Source organism: Geotrypetes seraphini, chromosome 9 (assembly GCF_902459505.1).
Source record: "Geotrypetes seraphini chromosome 9, aGeoSer1.1, whole genome shotgun sequence".
In the NCBI taxonomy this organism is placed as follows: Eukaryota; Metazoa; Chordata; class Amphibia; order Gymnophiona; family Dermophiidae; genus Geotrypetes; species Geotrypetes seraphini.
This window is the reverse complement of record NC_047092.1, coordinates 121,021,018-121,045,587: the sequence shown is the minus strand read 5'-3', so window position 1 is coordinate 121,045,587 and position 24,570 is coordinate 121,021,018. Positions and strand designations below refer to the sequence as shown.

Genomic DNA, 24,570 nt, shown 5'->3' with positions numbered 1-24,570 from the left:
CCCCTCTTAAGACTTACATCAATTTTTTTGCCATGTTAATAAAATAGCAATTAAGGTTTATAATACAGAAATTGGGTTGTGAAAAAGTTTCAATAGCATCTCTGAATATCCTAATAGGTTTGAAGCACTGGCAAAATACATTGTTTGTTCTTTTTTTGCCAGAAATTAGACACCTGCACTCACCTGTTCTGCTTTCTGATAAACCACATCCATTTGAACCAGATGCCAAAGACTCAGAGGCAGCTGAAGTCCCTGAAGCAGCTGATCCAGTGCCTGAACATGCATCCTCTTGAAGCAAAATATCAAGCAGATCACTGGACATAGAATGAGCATCACTGTTCTGAGCATCACTATTTTGAGCCTCCATAGGTGATTCAACCTTTGTGAGGGGGACAGAAAGAAATCAAGTAATTAAAGTCTGTTTCTGTGAGGTACTACATAGAGAGAGAGAGAGACAAGAGAGAGAGTGTGTAGGTATGTGTACAGTATGGCCCAAATTCTCTATAGTGCGCTGTAAGTTAGGTGACAGTGGGCACCCTATCACCGCCTAACAATTGTTTTAATTGGTGATAAATGGCACAGTAATTGATAGCGTCATTTAAAACAAATTAAAATCTAATTTAAAAAATATAGGCACTTGCAAGTGCCTACAAACAACGGTGTCCAACTTCCATCCATAGAGGCACTTACCGGCTCCCACGTCTAAAGTAGGCGTAGTTTACAGTGGAAGTAGACATAAGCGCCAGTAGGTGCCTAAATGGACCCAATTCTAGTCGAAAGTAGGTGCCAGAAATGTAGGCCTGTAAAACTCTGACCTACATTTGTGGCGTCTACTTTCAACATGGCCATGATTCTCTAAATGGCACTGTTGTATGACTGATATGTGATTAGTGCCGCTTTTCTAAGTGGCTACCACTAACGGCACCATTTAGAAACTCCGTTCCTATGTGTGTTTGGGGACGATAACTTGACAGGTGTTTAAACACAACATGTAATATATCTACATGTGTAAGCAAATTTAAAGTTCAGGCCTTATACATTTATAATAAATATGAGAGATGCCAATATCTTTAATGATACAAGTTATATCTCCCCATCCTGTAAGTTACTCTTGTTAAAAAAGTTCTATTAGGCACAAAATAATAAAAACAAAAAATATCACAATGCATACAAGTAATTTAACTTAAAGCATAGTTTATATCTAGGCCAAAGATCATTAGTAAACCGCTTTATAAACAGTGCCCTTGATGGGTGGTATATCAAATAACTAATAAACTTAAACTTGATTAGCTCGGCATTCAAATGCCCAGAATAATAAGGAAATAAAGATATTTATTTTACAGAACTATCTAATCATTACTGTTTATCTATATTTATTTTAACAAATTGTTATCATATCATCACTTCAAAAACATCCATTATATAGGAAAATCATGAAAAAAACAAAGACAGAAAAATGGAAAATGTTTGAACTCTTCATCCACTAATTCAGTGTAGAAAAAATACACAAAAGGAAAAGGAAATAAAAAGGAGAGAATATCACAATATCACTTTTTCAGCCCATCTTTACAGGGATTCTAAATCAGAAAAGTCTAAAAATGAGCCCCTATCCTCCTTTGCAGTAATAAAATCCACTAGCAGCTTAGAATGAAAAAATAAAAAAGATTTACCTTGAAAAACAATCACATAATAAAAATTCAAATCAAAACTGGCACCAAGAGTTATAATCAGTGGCTGGAAGGCCAATAATGGTTGACATCTCTTTTGTATAAATTTAGACAAGTCAGGAAATAGTCTAGTTTTTGAACTCATAAATAGTTCATCAATAAGATGGAATTAAGGATGTAAAATATTGTTGCAGTCAAACTCCAAGGTAAAAATCACCATCATAGTAGTTCTCTGCATTACCATATCAAAGAAGGATTACAAAAAGCCATTTAATTCTAATCCATGTGTAGCTTCCCCTTGATTGCCCAAAGCAATAGACAATAGGTAGTCAAATTTCCAGTGATATTTTAGGCACACCAAAATGATATTTCCCTACCATATCTATGTTATTAAAGGGGACTTGGAGAAGTTCAAGAAATGCTAATTATTTTTCTTAGCTGATTTTCTAAATATTCAACTTTACAATGTAAACAAATTACTCTCCTTAGAAAAGGCACTACTAAGATATTGTAGCTCTTTCATCTTCACCTCCATAGAGCCCAACATGACAGTGTTTTGATTTATCTCCAGTGTCTGCATTACAAGCATTTTAGAAAGTTAATAACCACCGAACATTTACCAGAAAAAAAGATAATCTCAGAAACCATCCATGATAACCACCATTGGTTTAGTAAATTCTTTAAATTCCCAAATGGAAGCTGAATCTACCCACATACAAAGCAATGGACTCAAAGCTACTGTCTATCCACTCTCTTGGGGATGGTCCTTCTGGTGGAGAAGAAACCCCCAGCTAAGCATCTATGCTGAAGGCTGACTTCCTACCAAGCCAGATGCACACTGTTCCACTGCCATGGAACCATTTCTTGGTTGCAAGGGTGCAGTTCTCTCAATAGGGTTCAACAAAGTCCCATCTTCACCACTGATGATAGTTGCAGCACCTGGCTGGATAGAACCCACTGTGATTTGAAAGTCATCAAGTTTGGATTGTTGAAGGGATGACTTTGTGATGACAGAATTGGGTATATGGTTAGAATGTTGTCAACTCTTGAAGTTCATTACCTCTACTCTAAACAAAGCTATCTCCAAGTTAAGAATCTGAGAGTACTTAGGGGCAACTGTCAGCTGATAGTAGGCAGTGTAGTAATTGTCCACAGCCAGCACTGACCCTAGATATTCAAGGACTGGCCATTTCCAGCAAGCAGCAATGAATATCTGGGTTTTCACTGTCTAGCTAGCACATGCCTGTTTAAGCTAATATTCAGTACTAGCCAGGTATCGATCGGCAAGTGCACAAAGACAAGACCACATAGCTGTCCTGTCTATGCACTAATCTTGCTCAGCCATACCTTTGACCTATCTCCAAGATAGCAGGCTCATGGTTATGCACTAGCTGTGAATATTCAGTGGAGATAACCGGTTATCTCCTGATGAATATTTGGGGCTAGTCAACTATTTGCAATTTAACCAGTTGCTGACTGGTTAAATTGTTTTGAATATTGAGTCCACTATTTCTAGACATTCAAAAGAAGGTCCCATGCGTGAAGTGAGGATTAAACTCCAGTCCCAAGGCAAAGTGGGTTTCTGTAATGCTCTCTTAGGTGATTTCTGTTTATGTTTATTAAAAGACTTCATATACCGCAATTATGAGACAAAGATCAAAGTGGTTAACAATAATCAATTACAAAAAGGACGTAAAAATAATTAGAAAAGGGATTCCAAATTTGATAGGAAAGATGACAATAATTCTTCATTAAGCCTCATCAAATTTGCTTGACTAAGGTGTGAATAAACATGTGGATAACGGCGAGTCAGTTGATGTAGTGTATCTAGATTTCCACAAAGCTTTTAAAAAGTTCCTCATGAGAGGCTCCTAAGAAAATTGAAGGGTCATGGTGAAAGGTCACTTGGACACACAATGTCAGAGGCGTGAAGAAAGTACAAGTTTTATTCACAGCATGCATTCTGGACCCCTGAGCTCCAAGCTGGCTCAGAAGTGCCGAAACCAGGAAGTTACAGAGATATTTATTCATTTTTCTGGCTATACAACTGAATTCTAGAAAAAGCTTTTCACGTGTTACTTTTCTTAACACTCATTGGTTCTAAGCTCACACTAGCAGGTCACTAGCAGGACACTTATCTAACTCTTACAGTTAAATGTACAGAAGGGCAGGGTACATCATGGCTCAAACTCTTATCTATTCAGCTTACAATGTGGTAAGGTAGGGACATACATTTTAGGCAGATGAAGTCAATAGATTATACACTTTCTTCAGCTATGTAGACCAGAGCAATATTTTAAACAACAGTTAACCATTTCATGACCCTACATTCCCCCCTTTCAGGCTGGCGTACCTAAGGAGCCAAGCCTGACAAAATAAAGTTAGGGGTCAGGAAAGTCGGGGTCCCCAGTGGGTAAGGGACGATACTGGGAGAGGGCCAATGCAGCAGTGGAACGTTTGACAACAGAGTCCATAGTTCAGTGGAGCAGCTTTATGGCTATGGGGACCACACAGGGCAGGCAGCAAAGAAGCAGAGAAGACAGGGCGGCAACCCAGCAAGATGATATTCAGTGCTGAACCAGAGGGCAACCAGGAGCTGAAGGTACCAGAGATCCAGTCTGCAGTAAGGTCACGCCAGGTCTGGTCAGGAACATGAGCCAGTTTGGTGATACGATCCACATCGTTCTCAATCACTTTACTCAAGTTCAAGGCAGCAGTTGGAGAGGTTGAATTTATCACAGGCACAGCAGCTAGTAAATAGTCCAAAGCTAGACGATTCTGATAAATAGCAGTGCACATTTTAGCATTCGCTCTGCCAATGGTACTCAAAGCTCGGGAGGTCTCATTGGTTATCAGTTCAAGTACAGCTTATAGACAAATAATGCAGTTCAGCATATAGATTGGGGTCCGATAGCCCCAGGTGTCATCCTCGGTCCATGTGGCAGGTCCATAAACAGCAATGATCCGTTCTGCAGGCCAGTCATCACCCCATTCACCTATTTTAAGGGAATTGGTGGAAGTAAACCGCTTTTGGCGACCTCTGGTGTTGAATACAGGGGCTCCCAGGTGTTCACCATCGGCCAGCGGTAACAGGAAGAAGCTGGGACGGATCATGCAAAGCACACATGTACCAGTCTAGTTAGCAGGCAATCAAGAGTAGGCAAACAGATCACAGAGCCAGTATCAACTATCAGGAGCTGACCATCATTCATAGGAAGTTCCATTAAGCAGTGTCTGAAGGGCTGAAGACAGTGGGAAGCAACAATGGAGGTTCACAAGGCCCATCATGAAGGTCGTGGACCTGACGTAAAAGTGAGGGTCTGTGAAGTCAGGTTTAACATGTCCAGCTGCATTGCCTCCCATAGCCACTGTTCTCCCATACCAGTCCCTCCTCATACAAAATAATTGCTAACATTAAGAGTCTGACCTATAGTTTCAGCAAACTATATAAACAGATTTCTAGTGATTACAGGATATTAGTATCTACTTTCATAATTTCATAAAACTGGGGAAACACCAAAGAGTGATAGACAGGAGCACATGAGTGGGATACAATTCGGACATATACATCAGTACCTGGGTCTCACCTTTTACCATCAATATACAATGCCATGCAGTCTCTGGCCTTCTGGACTTGGACATTGGCATTCCAGTTATATGGGTCAGTGATAGTGAAAACCATGGGATTACAGTAGCCTGTAGTACACAAGGGGCCGGAGCTAGGACCTATAGTAAGGGAGGCAGACGGGGTATTCTTTCTCATAAAGGACAGGCTCCACCATTAGTGAAGGTTTCCTCATAGGGGCAGTTCTTAAAGGCATCAGGTTATACAGACCTATATACTTAGCACATTTGGTATAATAACGCTGTCAATCTAGGGAGCCACACAAAACTGAATTAGGGGTAGTACCATGACCTTGAGAAACATCAAATAGCACACATGTATCACAATACAAAGACACCGGGCGAGTGGGGTCTACAATAAGAGTCTAGTTGATAAGTGGACCCTCAACATCATCAATGCAGATTTCCGCCCACTTTTAAACTTCATCACCAGTAGGTTGGAAACAGAAAATACCCTCAAATGTTTGACACTTTCTGTACTTAACTCCTTCATGCAAACAAACATCAGGCAAAGGGGCTGCACTTGTTAAGTACAAAATACAGAAGAAAGAAACATAAGTGAGGGCAACACAAATATCATATCTATATATACTAACATAGGAAGCTCATTTTTCTTTCAGGCACAACTTAGAAAACTTCAAACAGTTATACTCAAGACACTTGCTAAAGGCAGTAGTGAACCACAGGCAGTCAATTAAACTCAAACACTTATAAAGAATTATATTCAGAACACCTGCTAAGTACAGTGGTAAATATTCAGAACTTTTGAGGTCTTAGAAAGCTTCAGCTGAAGATCCGTGTTGTAGTGGAACCAAGTTTCATGTCCGGACACCTTGACAACTGTAAGAGAAGAAATTAGGACAGTAAAAGGACCTATCCACCTAGGTTTCAGGGGGTCTGACTTCCAAGTTTTAGCCATACTGTATTTACAGGGACATACCCATGGACTTGTGTAGCTATCGGTAGTGGGGCCCTTTCCAGGACCCATTTGTGGAGCTCTTAAAGGGCTTTAGCTAAAGACTGGACCTGACTCTGGAGGATATCTGATCCCAGAGTAGCAAAGGAACCAGGATCTGGGTTCACAATGGGTGGTGGCCGGCCGGACATGAGCTCAAATGGGGCTTAGATGGGATGCATCTAATCTGAAAAAGAACAGAAGGCAGCAGGACAGGCCAGGACAGATTAGTTTCTTCAATTCATTTTGTGAGAAGGGTCTTAAGAGTTCTGTTTATTCTTTCGACCTGACCAGAGCTCTCAGGATGGTAAGCAGCATATAATTTCTATTCAATTTGGAGGGCCTGAGCAATTTGTTGGACAACATCGGCAATGAAAGCAGGGCCATTGTCACTGCCTATAAAAACAAGGAGATCAAAGCACGGAATTATTCAGGAGGTGTTTGGTTACTTCTCTGGTGTGTTCAGTGCAAGTAAGGAAGGCTTTGACCCATCTAGTCAGGGTGTCTGTGAAGACTAGGAAGTGACTGAGGGAACGGGAAATGGGCATATGGGTAAAATCTACAGACAGAACCTGCATCGGATATGTTCCAATAGGTTGGTATCCAAGAGGTGGCAGTCATCTGATTGGGAATTTTATTCTAGAACCGACAACACACTGTCGGACCATATTCCGGACTAGCTGATCAAGGTGATTGATAAAGAAATGTCTCTTGAGAGTCAATTTTCATAGCGGGTTCTCCAGAGTGTGCCAGATCATGGCATCTTTTGACAATCGTGAGGGCCAGGTGTTGAGGAATAACTATGAGGGTGTTGTGCTTGCGTTTTAAAGTATCAGTGTGTGGGTCTGGATTGGCACTTGAATTGGCGCATTTTGTATCCACCCCCCTTTCAGGACAGACTGGCCCAAAATAATGCATGCCCAAGTCTGTTCCTGAGAAGCGTACTGGGGTGTAAGGGAATCCAGAAAAGGAATGATTGTATACAGAGGGGCCGAAAGAGGGGGCAGAGACTGGCAGCTCGGGCTGTGCGGTCGGCAAGGGCATTGCCACGAGAGACAAGGTCCGTCACGCATCTGTAAGCATGGCAGTGCATAACAGAAACACGTGAGGGTAGTTGTACGGCCTCAAGAAGGTCAAGAATGAGGGGAGCATGATGGATCAGGCGGCCGGAGGCTATAATGAAACCTCGATGTTTCCAGATGGCCCTATGGGAATGCAAGTTAAGGAAAGCATATTTGGAGAAAGTATATATATATTGCAAAACTGAGAGGCAGAGTGGCGCAGGGCAAAAGTGAGGGCATAAAGCTCAGCTTCTTGGGCAGAAGGGCCAGAAGGCAGGGGCCTGAGTCAGAAGTTTTTGGAGGCAGCGAAAAGATCGCTCCTGAAGTTGGGTCCAGACAAAAGGGGCTGAGTCAGCGCCTTTGGTGGAATCATACAGAGGACGAGCAATAGTAGAGAAATCAGGGATCCAGATGGGACAGTATCCTGCAATACTGAGAAAGGTGCTCAGAGCCTTGCAGTTATCAGGGACAGGGAGACTACAGACAGCCTGGACACGGGTGTAGGAAGGGACCTGGTACCCTGGGAGATTTGAAAGCCAAGGTAGGTGACATGAGGAAGGCATACTTGAAATCAATGTAAATATGGCCACAGGAAAATTTAAAAGGCAGACCCACTATCTGAAAGACTCAGATAAATAATAATAATAACAGTTTATATACCGCAATACCGTGAAGAGCTATGTGGTTTACAAAAGATTAGAGAAGGTACAAAATAATTGAACTTAAGATGTGTACTAACACATAAGAATTGTTCTCAATCCCTATTCTATATCAGGTTCCTACCCCAAAGAGCTGACTTATAAAATTAAGCTAAAAGCAGTTCTGGATCCACCCACTAAGCAGGGTAGTCTGACACAAGCGCTCTCTAAAGCAGCAGTCCCTTCACTATCAGCTGACTGGCAAAAATATTTACTTCAATACAAAAGCATTCCTAAAAATTACATTGTTATACCTAAACTTACATTTTTTTATATACAGAAATACAAAACAAAGATTGGAATATACAGTAAAACTTTGGATTGCAAATAACTTGGTTTGCAAGTGTTCTATAAGACAAGCAATGATTAAATTTTAACTTGCTATACCAGCAACGTCTTGCAATACACGTACATACAGTATAGAAGCATCACATTTTCACAACTGAGCCAATGGTTCCTCTCTATATGACGCTGCAGGAATGCAGTGACTGTTCCAAACGAGCAAGGGCTTGCAATACAAGTATGTATATTTTTGTACACTAATGCCCTGGAATACAAGCATACTTCTGGAATAAATTATGCTCCCAAACCAAAGTTTTACTGTACTCACAAGTTTAAACATTGTTCATTTTTATTTTTTTTTACAATCAACATGGGTCTCAGTAGAGACTTACTCCCCCTTCCTACAGAATTTCACAAAGGAGAGAGAGTTGCTTAAAGATCAAAGAGATCAAATTACAGATGTAGTCCTTTTCAGAACTTTTAAATTTAGACAAATAACTACTAAATTTGGACAAAGAACTTCTTTTTAGCATGGAATATAAGTTCCAGAAATCATATTTTTCGTTTATATGCATTTCTGAATATGCATATACATTTTATAACATAGCCAAAAACTTCAAATGCAAAACCACTTATCTGTTTCAGGAGAAACCACATTTGAAGTGCTACACACTTCATGGCCCTTATCAGCACAAAAGGAAAAGTACTCTCCTCTCATGCTGTGAACAACTGACAGTTTAAACTTCACTAATACATTTGGACAGACAGAACTCATAAAAAAACCCGGGATACTGCAGGACTTGGGAATCAGATGAAGGGAAGAATTTGGCAAGGTCTGAAGCAAGGACGGTGAAGGGTTTTCCAATAGGAATGCAAAATAGGCTGACTGGAAGAGGAACCGACAGCAAACGAATGCATAAAAACTTAACGGGTTATGTCCTCTTCCAGGGAGCCAGAGGGGGCCAGCCCACACCAAATATCGGCCATTCTAACTAGCACAGACAAATAAGGGTTGATTTGTTAAGTATAATCAAAGACAAATTCCTTTTTTAAAATTAGCTAACATATCAAGGGATCCCCACAGGTAGACAGACATCCCCCCATTGTGCAATGGAGGACAAAAACACTTCCCTGAATTCCTGGCCCCGCCCGTCTCCGGACTAGGGAAACGCAGTACTAACAGGTCCACACTCGCTTCGTCCTCAAGGACGTCTCAGACACTCTCAAACACACAAAACACAACAGATTTCAGTTCAGTTACTCAACCAGAAAATAACAGTTCCTAGAATCCCTTTCCCACAACTTTTCAGCGACAGATCACGTGGCTTACTAGGCAGGAGACGAGAGACAGGATAGGGATGATCAATCCCCACTTACCAGATAGTGGCCACTCCAGGTACAGATACAGATACAGATACAGATTCTTGTACTTTAAACTGAGACTAGATAAGTCAGTTGAAGCGGTCCAACGTCCTGAGGTCTGCCAACCCCCCAAAAGGAAGGCAGCCGGCTAAGCAGACATATCAGCCGTAGGACCAGAAACAAGTGACCAATCGAGTAACCAGTGGTCAAGAGACCTTCAAGTCCCTGTTCGGGCGCCAAATGAAAGGTCACTTGGACACACAATGTCAGAGGCGTGAAGAAAGTACAAGTTTTATTCACAGCATGCATTCTGGACCCCTGAGCTCCAAGCTGGCTCAGAAGTGCCGAAACCAGGAAGTTACAGAGATATTTATTCATTTTTCTGGCTATACAACTGAATTCTAGAAAAAGCTTTTCACGTGTTACTTTTCTTAACACTCATTGGTTCTAAGCTCACACTAGCAGGTCACTAGCAGGACACTTATCTAACTCTTACAGTTAAATGTACAGAAGGGCAGGGTACATCATGGCTCAAACTCTTATCTATTCAGCTTACAATGTGGTAAGGTAGGGACATACATTTTAGGCAGATGAAGTCAATAGATTATACACTTTCTTCAGCTATGTAGACCAGAGCAATATTTTAAACAACAGTTAACCATTTCATGACCCTACAATGGGATAGGAGGCAATGTTCAATTGTGGATTAAGAACTGGTTATCGGACAGAAAACAGAGGGAAGGGTTGAATGGCCATTTTTCTCAGTGGAGGAGGGTAAAGAGTGATGTGCTGCAGGGATCTGTGCTGGGACCAGTGCTATTTAACTTATTTATAAATGATCTAGAAATTGGAACCATGAACAAGGTGATTAAATTTGCAGGCTGTTCAAGGTTGTTAGAACACATGCGGACTGTGAAAAACTGCAGAAAGACCTTAGGAAATTGGAAGACTGGGCGTCCAAATGACAGATGAAATTCAGTGTGGACAAATGCAAAGTGATGCACATTAAGAATAATCCAAATCATAGTTATCAGATGCTAGAGACCACCTTAGGTCAGCGCTCAAGAAAAGGATCTGGGTTTCATCATAGACAATATGCTGAAGTCTTCTGCCCAATGTGCGGCGGTGGCCAAGAAGGCAAGCAGGATGCTAAGAATTATTTGAAAAGGGATGGTTAACAAGACTAAGAATGTTATAATGCCTCTGTATCGCTCCATGGTGCGACCTCACCTTGAGTATTGTGTTGAATTCTGGTCTCCTTATCTCAAAAAAGATACAGCAGCACTAGAAAAAGTTCAAAGAAGAGCAACCAAGATGATAAAGGGGATGAAATTCCTCTCGTATGAGGAAAGACTAAAAAGGTTAGGGCTCTTCAGCTTGGAACAGAGACGGCTAAGAGGAGATATAATTGAAATCTACAGAATCCTGAGTGGAGTAGAACAGGTACAAATGGATCGATTTTTCACTCCGTCAAACATTACAAAGACTAGGGGACACTCGATGAAGTTACAGGGAAATACTTTTAAAACCAACAGGAGGAAATATTTTTTCACTCAGAGAATAGTTAAGCTCTGGAATGCATTGCCAGAGAATGTGGTAAGAGCAGTTAATGTAGCTGGTTTTAAAAAAGAATTGGACAAATTCCTGGAGGTAAGTCCATAGTCTGCTGTTGAGACAGACATGGGATGGTAGCATGGATTCTGATACTATTTGGGTTTTTGCCAGGTACTTGTGACTCTCCCTGCCTTAGCTACTAAGTCTATTCCCTTCAGTACCTTGAATGTTTCTATCATGTCCCCTCTCAATCTCCTCTGCTCAAGGGAGAAGAGGCCCAGTTTCTCTAATCTTTCGCTGTACGGCAACTCCTCCAGCCCCTTAACCATTTTAGTTGCTCTTCTCTGGATCCTTTCGAGTAGTACCGTGTCCTTCTTAAAGTACCAGTGCTGGACGCAGTACTCCAGGTGAGGGCGTACCATGGCCCGGTACAGCAGCATGATAACCTTCTCTGTCTCTTCAGTCCAGCATCTGCCCCTTCCATTCACTGTCTGTCTTTCCCTGCCATCTCTCCTCCTGCCCCCCCCCCACCCCCCAATTTGGTCTAGCATCCATCATCTTCCTTCTGTTCCCCTCATGGTCTGGCATCTCTATCCTTCCCTCCCCCCTGTGGTTTTTAGCATATCTCTCTTCTCATTTCCTCCACTCAGATCTGATCATTCTCTGCTCTCTCTTCCCTTTTCTTCTCTGGTCTTCCTTCTCTATTTTCTGCCTCCATCTAAATTAAATTCTTTCTTACTATTTAGTCCCGTTTCCCTCTTTTCACTGTGTCTACACACAGCTTGTCACCCCTTTCCCTCACCCCTCCATTATCTTACTATTTTCTTCCCCCTTTATTTATCTCCTCCTTCCATCCAGTATGTGTTCTTTCCCCACTTCCATTCAGCATCTGCTCTCCCTTCTCAACTGACATCCATCTGCCTTCTGCTCTCTCTCCCTTCTTCTCACTTCCATCATCTGTCCCCTTCTCTCTCTCTCTCATCTCCTCCCTTCCATCATCTGCCCCTTCTCTCTCTCTCTCTCTCTCTCCCCCCCCCAACTTCCATCATCTGCCCCCCTTCCCCTCACCTTTGTGGGTCACTTTCTTTCCCCTGAGGGTGGCTCATGTCACAGGGGAAGCTTTGGCCGAGCAGAACCGCTTGATTGACAGTGGAACTTACTTGATTGATGTCGATGCTGGGGCCCGTTGCCGTTTGAAGGAAAAAAAAAAAAGGTGGAAAAAAGGAACCTGTAAAGGCGAGAGGAAGGGAAACCTCCAGGACAGCTGCTTTTTGCCCTCCTTCAGCGGCCCAAGAGTTCAGACCAGCAGCGGCAGCTCTGTATGCTTTTAACTTCGGCACAGAGCTGCCCCTAATCAATAGTTTAGCGCGGTTTCATGAGGCAGCCTCGGGGCCTTTGATAGCCGGCCCGCTTCGATGATGCGATGTGGGCCGGCCTAGCAAAGGCCCCGAGGCTGCCTTATGAAACCGCGCTAAACTATTGATTAGGGGCAGCTCTGTGCCGAAGTTAAAAGCATACACAGCTGCCGCTGCTGGTCTGGAGGTACGGAGACAAGGCAGGAGGCAAACGCGGTGGAAGGCAGGAGTCCCGGCGAAGGCAGGAGTCCCGGCACAGCGACTGCAACAGGAAGTTGCAAGTCAGCTGACGCCGGCCTTTCGTTGCGGCGGGGACCGAATCCTTCGCGTGTATTGGTCTTTGCGACGACGGGATACAGGGATAGATCAGGGGTAGGCAATTCTGGTCTTTGACAGCCACAGGCAGGTCAGGTTTTCAGGATATCCACAATGAATATGTACGAGATGGATTTGCATGCATTGCCTCCATGAGATGCAAATTTATTTCATGCATATTTATTGTGGATATCCTGAAAACCTGACCTGTCTGTGGCTCTCGAGGATCAAAATTGCCTACCCCTGGGCTAGATGGACCATTGGTCTGACTCAGTAAGCCTAAACTTATGTTCTTATGAATATTCATGTAGAATGACTCAGGGGGGAATTCTAAAACTGGTATCTAAATTTTTGTGTCCTACCGACACCTAAATTAATTGAAAAATGCTATTAGAAATGGCCAAAGTTGGCGTGTAAATAAAATGTGCCAGAATCGCGCCTATGTAAATGCTTTAGGCTGCTGAATGCCAACACCAGAAGTGGCATTAGGCGACCTTAAGTACCTACATAGATGTGATTCATGCAAAGATAGGTGGCTGAAATATAGGCCTGGAAATCCCTGGCCTAAATTTCAGCCACCTATTTTTGTTGGGGAATCCTGAAACTAGACTATAGCTTGCTAGCCAGCTGATCATGGCAGGGGAATCCCTGATCAGCTGAGCTAGCAGGATTCGACAAAACTGCAGCTTCGCGGAGTCCTGCTGGCTCAGCTGGCTGTGGTGGGCAGAAGACCCCCTCAAAAAAAATCAGCAGAAGAAATACCCACTTCCTCCTGCCTGAAAACACATACTCCCCAACACCCCTTGCACCTGACATGGGCAGGAGGGATGCCCACTATCTCCTGCAGGACACCCCCCAACCCCCAATACCTTTACAGGAAGACTGACAAAAGGGACGCCCACTCCCTCTTGTCGGCAAGCCAACCTCTTCAAAATGGCGAGTCTTCCCCTTCCCAGTGCATCCTGGGATGCACTAGGAGGAGCCTAATGCACTGATTAGCCCAGGTGCCTAAGGGAGTGGGCATCCCTCTTGCCAGTCTTCCTGTATAGATATGGAGGTGTGTGTGGGGTCATTTAGGCAGGAGGGAGTGGGCATCTCTCCTGCCGATGTTGTATGTGGGGGATGTTGGGTGGTGTGTTCAGACATGAGAGACTGGGCACCCCCCCTGCTGACTGGAGGGGGGGGGTCTTCTGCCCGCCATAGTCAGCTGAGCTGATCGCGGCAGGGGAATTTCCTCTGATCAGCTGAACTGGCAGGAATCCCAGAAGCCACAGTTTTGAGGAGTCCTGCTGGCTGAGCTGATCGGAGGAAATTCCTCTGCCATGATGGCAAGCTACGGTCTAGTTTCAGGACCCCAGGGCAAAGATATGCAGCTGAAATGTAGGCCAGGGTTTTCCAGCCTACATTTCAGCTGCCTATCTTTGTGTGAATCAGGCATGATTCTCTAACCAGTGCTATTGTGTGATTGACATGCAATCGGTGGCAGCAGCCACTTACATGGGCACCAGTTAGAGAATCCAGAGGCCATTGTCCAAAGTCACTTTTTTCAGGCAAAACTAATGCTTTAATAATATTAATAATGCGACTTGAATCTCCACATAGGATGGAATTAGGGGAATCAATGGTTTCAAAAATCCAGATGACATGTTATCTTTTCAAGTGTTTTTGTTGAAATGTTTCAATAATCTCTTTTAAATAGAAATATGATAGCAGATAAATGCCAAATGGCCCATCCAGTCTGCCCATCCACAGCATCCACTATTTTCTCCTCTCTTTAAGTGATTCCATGTGCCTGTCCCACGCTTTCTTGAATTCAGACACAGTCTTGGTCTCCACCACCTCTATTGGGAGACTATTCTACACATCTTCCACCCTTTCTGGAAAAAGTTATTTCCTTAGATTATTCCTGAGCCTATCACCTCTTAACTTCATTCTATGACCTCTTATTCCGGAGCTTCTTTTCAAATGAGAGATTTGCCTCATGCACATTTAGACCACAAAGGTTTTTAAATGTCTCTATCATATCTTTCCTCTCCCACCTTTCCTCCAAAGTATACAATTAAGAACTTCAAGTCTTTCCCCATGCACCTTATGATGAAGATCACCGACCATTTTAGTGGCCTTCCTCTGGACTGACTCCATCCTGTTTATATCTTTTTGAATGTGCAGTCCAGAATTGTACACAATATTCTAAATGAGGTCTCACCAGAGTCTTATACAGGAGTATCAATACCTCCTTTTCTCCTACTGGCCATACCTCTCCCTATGCACTCTACAATCATTCTCGCTTTTGCCATTGCCTTTTTAACCCATTTGGCCATCTTTAGATCCTCACATAGTATCACACCCAAGTCCTGCTCCTCTTGTGCACAAAAGTTCTTTACCCCCAAACTGTACCATTCCCTCGTTTTCTTGCAGCCCAAATGCATGATCTTGCATTTCTTAGCATTAAATCTTGGCTGCCAAATTTCAGACCATTCTATGTACCGTTGGATGTTCACCATCTGGCCCCATCGCTTTGTCCACCTTTAGTTTAACTAGCTTCTCACAAACACAATCCTCTGAAAATTGATCAAGGTCTACCACACCTCCATCCCTATTTGCATTTGTCTTCTGTGGTCCCGTTCCCAGCACTTCAGCTGTGAACATAGAACAGAAATATTTTTCAAGCAATTAAGACTTATCTTTATCAGCTTCTACACTTGAGTCTCACAGTGCCTCTTTTGCACTTCTTCCTATCACTAAGACATCTAAAAAAAATGTCTTGTTCCCCCATACCAGCTATTTTTTCTTCAATTTGCATCTTTGCTTTCCTGACTACTCAACCAGCCTCTTAACTTTTCTACATATTTTTGCCTGTTTTCCTCTTTCTGCAATCTTTTGTAATTTATAAAAGCTAGCCCAAGTTTCCTTACCTTCTCAGCTACTAGTTTTGAGAAAATGGGAGCCCGAGACCCTGTGTCGACGGGCGTAAGGTAACGCGGGGCTGGTAGAGCCCTCGTGTTGCTAGTCGACTGGGTAGGCGGGTTAGTGTAGTTAGGGGGAGGGCAGAAACAAACGGATAGGGATTGGGTGGAGAGCCTGTCAGGGAAATAAGTTTAAATTCATTGGTGGAGTGGCGCGGGGGCAAGGCTTTAAAGCCGGGACCCTGGAGGACTCGACTCCTCCTGAGGTCCTCCAGGGCAGTTTTTTCTCCTTCATCGGTCTTCTGGTTCGCGGTCGTCGCGGAGGGAGCATGGCTGCACGCGAGGAGTCGGTGTCTGAGGGGGAAGCGGAGATCTCCATTATTGCGGGTTCCTCATTGGTTGAGGACCCAATGGAGCAGGTTGGTGGCAGCGGGGTTCGTAGGCCGGAGCGGTGGTCCAAGGCGATCGCGATCGCTGGCTCCGGTTTGGGATTGGGTGGGCGGGCTTCCAGTAAGGCTGCGGGGCCTGGTTTGGCGTCCCTATCAACCAAACGTCGGGGGAAGTCGGGCGGGAGGAGTTCTGCCTGGCCGGCAGGCTGCAGCTCAAGTACTTCCAGTGCTGTGTTGGGGGAGGCTGGGCTGGCTGTGGAGGGTTACTCCGGTGGGGTGTTTGCGGTACAGGCGGGCAATGGGGGGTTTGTCTTTGCTGGAGGGTCTGCTGGGGGTGGTGAGAGCTTCCTCGTCTCTGGGGCGGGCGAGCGGGGTGGGGCGGTTGGCGATATGGTGGAAGGGGTGCGGCCTCAGACCCTTTTGGGAGGGAGACAGGGCCCCTACCCCCCGGTTTCCAGGGTCCGTGGGGTGCTCCGTGGGGTTTTCCTCAGTGGTGGACGGGTCCGGCTGGTTGGGGGCCGGGTTCCTCTTTTTCCCCTTGAGGTGGCAGTGGATACCCTGGTGGGGTTGGTGGTCTGGGGGCTGCTGGGTTTGGAGGGCTGGGTTGGCAGATGCCTGGGGGTGGTTTCCTGGGTTCGGCTCCTAACTCTGCTTTATTTTCACAGGGTTCGTCGGCGCCTGAGCGCCCCTGCAGCACTGATGCAGCATGGAGTCATTCTTCCAGCACAGTTGGTGGCGCTTCGGAGATGCAGCGGAGTGGCAGAGCTGTGGCGACGGTGATGTGCGACCCCGAGGCGGCGAGAGTAGCTGCTGGCGGTGGTGCTACGAGTTCTTCTGCTCCGGTGGTGGCTGCTGGCGGCGGTGCCTCTGTGTCTACACCCGGATCTACTACGGAGGCCGTTCCTGCTGTGGGTGGCATTTCGGCTTTGGAGACTTTCGCGGAACCATCTACATCGGGTATGGTGGCGCCTGCGGTGGTTGCTGGGGGGAAGAAGTCCAGGAAGCGGGGGAGGGATAGACGGAGGCGGCGGAGGGGGTCGTCTTCTTCAGGGTCTTCCTCTTCTTCTTCCTCTTCTGGGTGATAACACAGGAGCAGTAAAGGATACCGTAATTGAAACTATAGGGACGGCCAAGAGTAGAAGGTCCAAAAAGGTAACACGAAGGGAACTTAGATGTATGTATACGAATGCTAGAAGTCTAGGTAACAAAATGGGGGAACTAGAGACAATAGCAAGACATGACATATTGGATATCATTGGCATAACAGAAACATGGTGGAATGAAGAAAACAAATGGGACACAGTACTACAAGGATACAAACTGTATAGAAGAGATCGAGTAGGGCAGAAAGGTGGAGGTATTGCTCTATATGTTAAGGAGGGAATAGATTCTGTTGAAATGGTTACAACAGAAATGAAAGAGAAGCTTGAGTCACTCTGGATCAAAATTCCTGGTCAATATGGCGCAGATACGAAAATTGGCCTTTACTATCGTCCCCCAGGACAGGCGGAGGAAACTGACTCAGAAATGATGGAGGAAATCAAACAAGAATGCAAGACAGGAAATGTAATTATATTGGGAGACTTCAATTTCCCAGGGATAGACTGGAAACTAGCAACCTCCAACTGCGGCAAGGAGGCCAAGTTCCTGGAGGTGCTAGGGGATTGCTTCCTGGAACAAATGGTAAAAGAGCCGACAAGAGGCAACGCCACCTTGGACTTGGTCCTAAATGGCCTCACGGGACCGATAACAGAAGTGGAAGTCGTGGTTCCACTGGGAACGAGTGATCACAATGTAATCAACTTTAAACTTGACATCGGGAAAGGGAAACATGCCAAAACCTTAACCACCACCTTAAACTTTAAAAAGGGTAAATACGATCGCATGAGAGCCATGGTAGAAAAACGACTCGAGAAGATGGTGGACAAACTTGAAATGGTAGATCAGGCATGGTCCCTACTGAAAAATACTATCACAGAAGCACAAGATCTCTACATTCCGAGGATTTCCAAAGATCGGAGAACAAAGAGCAAAAGAGAACCGGCATGGCTTACCATACAGGTGAAGGAAGCCATAAAAGAAAAGAAGGACTCTTTCAAAAAATGGAAATGCATAAAGACAACCGAAGCCTGGAACAAACATAAAGATGATCAGAAGAAATGTCACAAGGCGGTGAGGGATGCCAAACAGGAGTATGAGGAAAAAATAGCCCAGGAGGCCAAAAACTTCAAGCCCTTCTTTAGATACGTGAAAGGGAAAAAACCTGCAAAAGAGGCAGTGGGACCCCTGGACGACCAGGGAAGAAAAGGGTACATCAAGGAAGATAAACAAATCGCAGACAAACTAAATTCCTTCTTTGCGTCCGTCTTTACTAAGGAGGACACCTCAACAATACCTGAAGCGGAGAAAGTGTTTGCAGGAGAAATAGAAGACAGCCTCACCACAGTTGAAGTGGACTTAGACCAGATATACTATCAGATCGACAAACTTAAAAGTGACAAATCCCCTGGACCGGATGGAATTCACCCGAGAGTCTTAAAGGAATTGAAGGTTGAAATCGGAGAGTTATTGCAAAAACTTGCAAACCTGACAATCAGAACTGGACAGATACCGGACGACTGGAGGATAGCGAACGTCACGCCAATTTTTAAAAAAGGATCGAGAGGGGAACCGGGCAACTATAGGCCTGTGAGTCTTACGTCTGTCCCCGGCAAGATGGTTGAAGCACTGATCAAGGATAGCATAGTCTGGCACTTGGACGCACACGACTTGATGAAACCCAGTCAACATGGATTCAGGAAAGGGAAATCATGTTTGACGAATTTACTCCAATTTTTTGAGACTGTGAACGAGCAAATTGATAGTGGGAAGCCGGTGGACATAATATACTTGGACTTCCAGAAAGCGTTCGACAAAGTTCCACATGAAAGACTTCTCAGGAAACTACAAAGCCATGGCATAGAGGGGGATATACAAAGGTGGATAGGCAAATGGCTGGAAAACCGAAAGCAGAGAGTGGGCATAAATGGGAAGTTCTCCGACTGGGAGAAAGTGACTAGTGGTGTACCCCAGGGCTCGGTACTTGGGCCGATCCTTTTTAATATTTATATCAATGACCTGGAGGAAGGAACAACCAGTGAGATCATCAAGTTTGCAGATGATACAAAACTATGCCGGGCAATCAGATCGCAGGAGGATAGAGAGGAACTCCAGAGCGACTTGTGTCGGTTAGAAACATGGGCAGAGAAATGGCAGATGAAGTTCAATGTGGAGAAATGCAAGGTAATGCATTTAGGCAATAAGAATAAGGAATACGAGTATACAATGTCAGGTGCAACTCTGGGGAAGAGTGAACAAGAAAAGGACCTGGGTGTACTGATAGATAGGACCCTGAAGTCGTCGGCACAATGCGCGGCAGCGGCAAAGAAGGCAAATAGAATGTTGGGCATGATAAAGAAAGGAATCTTGAGTAGATCGGAGAAAGTTATAATGCCGCTTTATAGGGCAATGGTCAGACCACACTTGGAATACTGCGTCCAACATTGGTCTCCCTACCTAAAGAAGGATATAAAACTGCTGGAGAGGGTGCAGAGACGAGCAACAAAACTGGTGAATGGTATGGAGAAACTGGAATACGAGGATAGACTTATAACACTAGGATTGTTCTCCCTAGAGAAAAGGAGACTGCGTGGGGATATGATCGAGACCTTCAAAATACTGAAAGGAATCGACAAAATAGAGCAGAGAAGATTATTTACATTGTCCAATTTGACACGGACTAGAGGACATGAAATGAAGCTAAGGGGGGACAGGTTCAGGACTAATGTCAGGAAGTTCTGCTTCACTCAGAGAGTGGTTGACACCTGGAATGCCCTCCCAGAGGAGATTATTGCGGAATCGACCGTCCTAGGCTTCAAGAGCAAACTAGATGCATATCTCCTTAAGAGAGGCATATAAAGATATGATGGACTATAAATTACGCCAGGGTACACCTGGCAGGGCCTCCGCGTGCGCGGATCGCCGGACTTGATGGACCAAAGGTCTGATCCGGAGATGGCAGTTCTTATGTTCTTATGGGCCTGTTACTGGCGGGGTGGGTAGTTCAGTGGCGGGCGGTAGCGGGGGGGGGGGCAAGTCGGGGTGCTCCGGCGTTGGTAACGTTGACGGAACTCTGGGAGAAGGTTCCACAGGCCTTGTGGCGCAAAATTCGGTGCCGCTCATGTTTAGACATATTTCAGCTCATGGAAGGCAGAGCTCATAGGCGCAGTCGGAAGAAATCGAAGCGTGGGGCTAACGAGTCCAAGCAGTTGCCGGTTGCTCGGTCCATCCTTAATTGGATGCATTCCTTTTTGCGGCTGGCTAGTGTTTGGGGGCGTGCGCATCCTGGGGACTATGGTCTGTTGTTGGCTTATGCAGACTCTGTGCTGGATGCTTATCAGCGTTTTGGGGGCTGGTCGTGGCTTAACTACGACGAGGCTTTTAGAGACAAAATGGAGGAGAATACCCATATGTCGTGGGGCACTCAAGATGTTAACTTGTGGCTCACACATATGTCTATCAAGTCATTGAGTGTGCCCGTAGTGGGTGGCCGTGTCCCGCAGGGGAGTGGTCGGCCCTTTCGGGCGGGGGTGGGGCAGGGGCGGGAGTTGGAGGGGGATCTGACGTTTGTTGGAGATTTAACAAATCCAGCTGCCCCTTCTCTGATTGTAGGTTCCGGCACGTGTGTTCGCAATGTGGACAGCCGCATTCTGCCCTCAAATGCCCAAAACGTCTGGTGGGCCCTCCGGCCGGTGGAAGAAAATGAGGGTATGGCGGGGCGGTTGCCCACTCCTATTCGGGTGGATGCATTGCGGCCGTGGTTGTGCCGGTATGGCAGGGTTCGTGCGGCGGGTTTATTGGAGAGCAGTTTTTCTTCTGGTTTTGAGATTCCTTTTCGGGTGGGATTTCAGTTACGCGGGTACGCAATGCGGTTTCTGTTTCTCATTTGTCTGTAGTGGTTCGTAGTAAGTTGCGGGAGGAACTTAGCTTGGGTCGGATTGCAGGGCCTTTTCGTGAGCGCCCTTTCCCGGAGATGATGATATCTCCGATGGTGGTGATCCCTAAGAAAGAGCTGGCATGTTTCGGTTGATACACAACCTGTCGAGACCAGTGGGCGCCTCGGTGAATGATGGTATTCCACGCGACCTGTGTTCTGTGCGTTATTCGGTGGTGGATTGTGCCTTGCAGTTCGTTCTACGGGCAGGTAGGGGTGCTTTGTTGGGGAAGGTAGATGTTGAATCGGCTTTCCGTTTGTTACCCATTCATTCGCGGTCTTATCCTCTGCTCGGTTTTCATTTTGATGGCGCTTATTTCTATGACTGATGTTTGCCGATGAGCTGTTCTATCTCTTGCGCCTATTTTGAACTGTTCAGCTCCTTTTTGCATTGGGTTGTAGTGCGGCAGACTGGTATTGATTCAGTGGTGCATTATTTGGATGATTTTTTGTTCATTGGTGCTGGGGGTTCTAGGGATTGTACACGGTTGAAGGAAGCTTTTGAGCGGTTGACAGAGGAGTTTGGTATCCCCTTGGCTCGGGAGAAGTCAGAAGGTCCGGTGACTTCCCTGGTGTTCCTAGGTATTGAGTTGGATACGGAGGCGTTGGTGACGCGCCTTCTGGGGGCCAAGGTTCAACAATTGCTAGGTTTTATTGAACTCGTGCTGTCCTCGAAAAAGACTACGTTGCAGGCGGTCCAATCGCTGTTGGGTTCTCTTAATTTTGCGTGTGGGGTTTTACTCATGGGTAGAGCCTTTTCCCGCCAATTGGCTGCAGCCACAGCAGGGGTGCGAGACAAACGGCATTTTTTGAGGCTCCCTGCGGGTGTGCGGGCAGACCTCCGTATGTGGGTGTGTTTTTGCGTGATTTTAACGGCACTTTACCTATGCAGGCGCCGGCAGTGTCCAATGGGGATTTAGAATTGTACTCTGATGCTGCAGGTAGAGTGGGTTTTGGCCTGTATTGTAGGGGTGCTTGGTGCGCGGAGCGTTGGCCTGCGGACTGGGTTGAGCGGGGGCTTACCAGAAACATCACTCTTCTAGAATTGTTCCCCTTGGTCGTTGCCTGTGAACTGTGGCCTGACCTGTTGCGTTACCGCAAAGTTGTTTTCTGGTGTGATAACATGGGGGTGGTGGAAGTGGTTAACAGACAGGCTGAGCGTTGTTTAGCTGTTAATGGGCTGATGCGGGCGTTGGTGTTGCGCTGCTTACGGCTCAATTTGTTTATTAGAGCGCGTCATGTGCCCGGGCTGCGGAATGGCGTTGCTGATGCTTTATCTCGTTTCAATTTTCCGCAGTTTTGACGTCTGGCTCCAGAGGCAGCGGAGGAAGGTACTGTGATGCCGGAGCATTTGTGGCGCCTGGATGTGAAGGAGTTTGGGAGATGCTCCGCCTGTCGATAGCCCCTGCCATGTGGTCCCGGTATTCTGCAGGGTTTCGGGTAGTGGCGTTCTTTTTGACTGGTAGAGATTGGTCCCCGGGGGGATGTGGCCGAGTCCTTCCTTGAGGACTTTGTGCTGGACGCTTTCAGAGCCGGGGTTTCTCGGGGGGTGGTGCATGGGCGTTAGGCGGGTTTTACTTTTTTCTGCCGGGCTTTGGGTTGGGCGTGCCCTTCGTCCAGTTTTGTGCTGCTTTGTTTGCTGCGGGCCACGGGTAGAGCGGTGCTGGGGAGGGGGTACACTAGTTTGCCGATTCGGCATGAGCTGCTAGTGCGGTTGCTTCAGGTGTTGCCAGAGGTTGCTAGTTCCCCTTTCGAGGCCTGTTTGTTTCGGGCCGCCTATTCCTTGGCCTTTTTTGGTGCTCTTCGGGTGGGCGAGTTGTTGGTCAGTGCCGCTGATGGGGCCAGGGGTAGGGGGTATTGGTGCAGCATGTGCGTTTGGGCTCTCAGTCGGTCCATATTTATGTGGTCAGCTCTAAAACTGACCAAGAGGGACGGGGGTAGAGGATTGTGCTGCGGCGTGTTGAGGGGTGTGTCTCTTGTTCCGTTGAGTGGCTGGGAGCATATTTGGCTGTGCGGAGTGGGGCGTCTCCGGTTCTGTTTATACATGCGGATGGGGCTCCTTTGTCGCGGTTCCAATTCCTGGCTGTTTTGCGGCAGGCATTGGCGAGATGCGGAGTGGAGCCTGTGCGGTTCGGGATGCACTCTTTCCGGATTGGTGCGGCGACGAGTGCTAGTGCAGCCGGTTTGCCGGAGGCTGGCATTCAACGGCTTGGGCGTTGGGTTTCTGGAGCTTTTCGGGGTTATATTAGGCCTGGGGGCGAGGACCCGGGGGTGGAAGATGGGAACAAGGGCCAGTGAGCTGGGAGATTCTGGGTGGTTCAGAGTGGATGGGTGTGTGGTGTGGTACTATGCTGAGTTTGTTGCTTTGCTTTTCAGATGCCAGATGGAGTGGTTATTTCGTATGGATTGTTGGCCATTCGTTTGTTCATTGGACCAGTGAATGAGCTGCTATCCGCCCTGGGGGTCATCATCTTTGGCTGGGTCATTGCGGAGTACGCGCATCCTGGTGGGGTCAACGTGGCATGCGATGGCGCCATCTGTTGCCTTTGTTGGCGGATCAGCTACATCGTCCGCGTCATCTGGACATCATCTTGTTGCATTTGGGGGGGTAACGATTTCGATGACTTGTCTGGACAACAACTCATCAACATGATCAAGGATGACTTACGGGTGTGTTTACGTGGTTCCCTCGGGCTAGGGTAGTTTGGTCGGATGTTATTCCCCGGCTCCGGTGTCTAGCGTCTCGGCGTTGGACCAGGGGGCTGGGGAAGTTCAATCGACAGGTGGGAAAATGGGTGGTGGAGTTGGGGGGGGGGTCAGATCCTGCATGACTGGGTTGATGTTACTTGTGCGGGCCTTTATCATAGAGACCGGGTACACCTATCCGATATCGGTTGGGATCTCCTGTTGGATGATTTCTCCGTCGGGTGTGAGAGGGTTCTTGGGTTGGGCGCGTAGCTGCAGCTTGGTTTATTGGGGGGGGGGGCCCTGTAAGGTTACAGGCCTATGGCGGATTCCCGAGCTACTGGGTCAGGAGGCTCATCAGGCAATGAGCATTGGGACAGCAGGGAGCCGTGCCCGGTGGGTCAGGTGATCCGGAAAAGGGGCATGAAGGACATGCCACCCCTCTGACTCTTGCTGTGGTGGCGTGGTTGAGGGAATAAAACTAAGCCACTCGGTAGCTCGGGAGGTGCGCTTTATACAATATTCATTTTGTTAATGAAGTTAAGATTTGTTATGTGTTTGGTTAATAAACTGAGCTGTGGATGATTGTACCAACCAGAAGACTCCTTAGTGTTTTTGGGGAATTAAGAGGGTGGGTAAAGAAGAGGGGTTTGTGGTTATATATATATATATATACTAGTTGTTT

General features: G+C 46.1%; 1 protein-coding gene across 1 annotated transcript in view; it reads right to left on the bottom strand.

Annotated features, from left to right (window-relative positions):
* The window catches only part of PER2 (period circadian regulator 2), a 223,616-nt gene that overhangs the window by 11,408 nt on the left and 187,638 nt on the right, over window positions 1-24,570 (bottom strand). Inside the window, 1 exon segment of the mRNA XM_033958942.1 lies at window positions 184-379. Within this exon segment, the coding sequence (XP_033814833.1) occupies window positions 184-379 (196 nt within the window).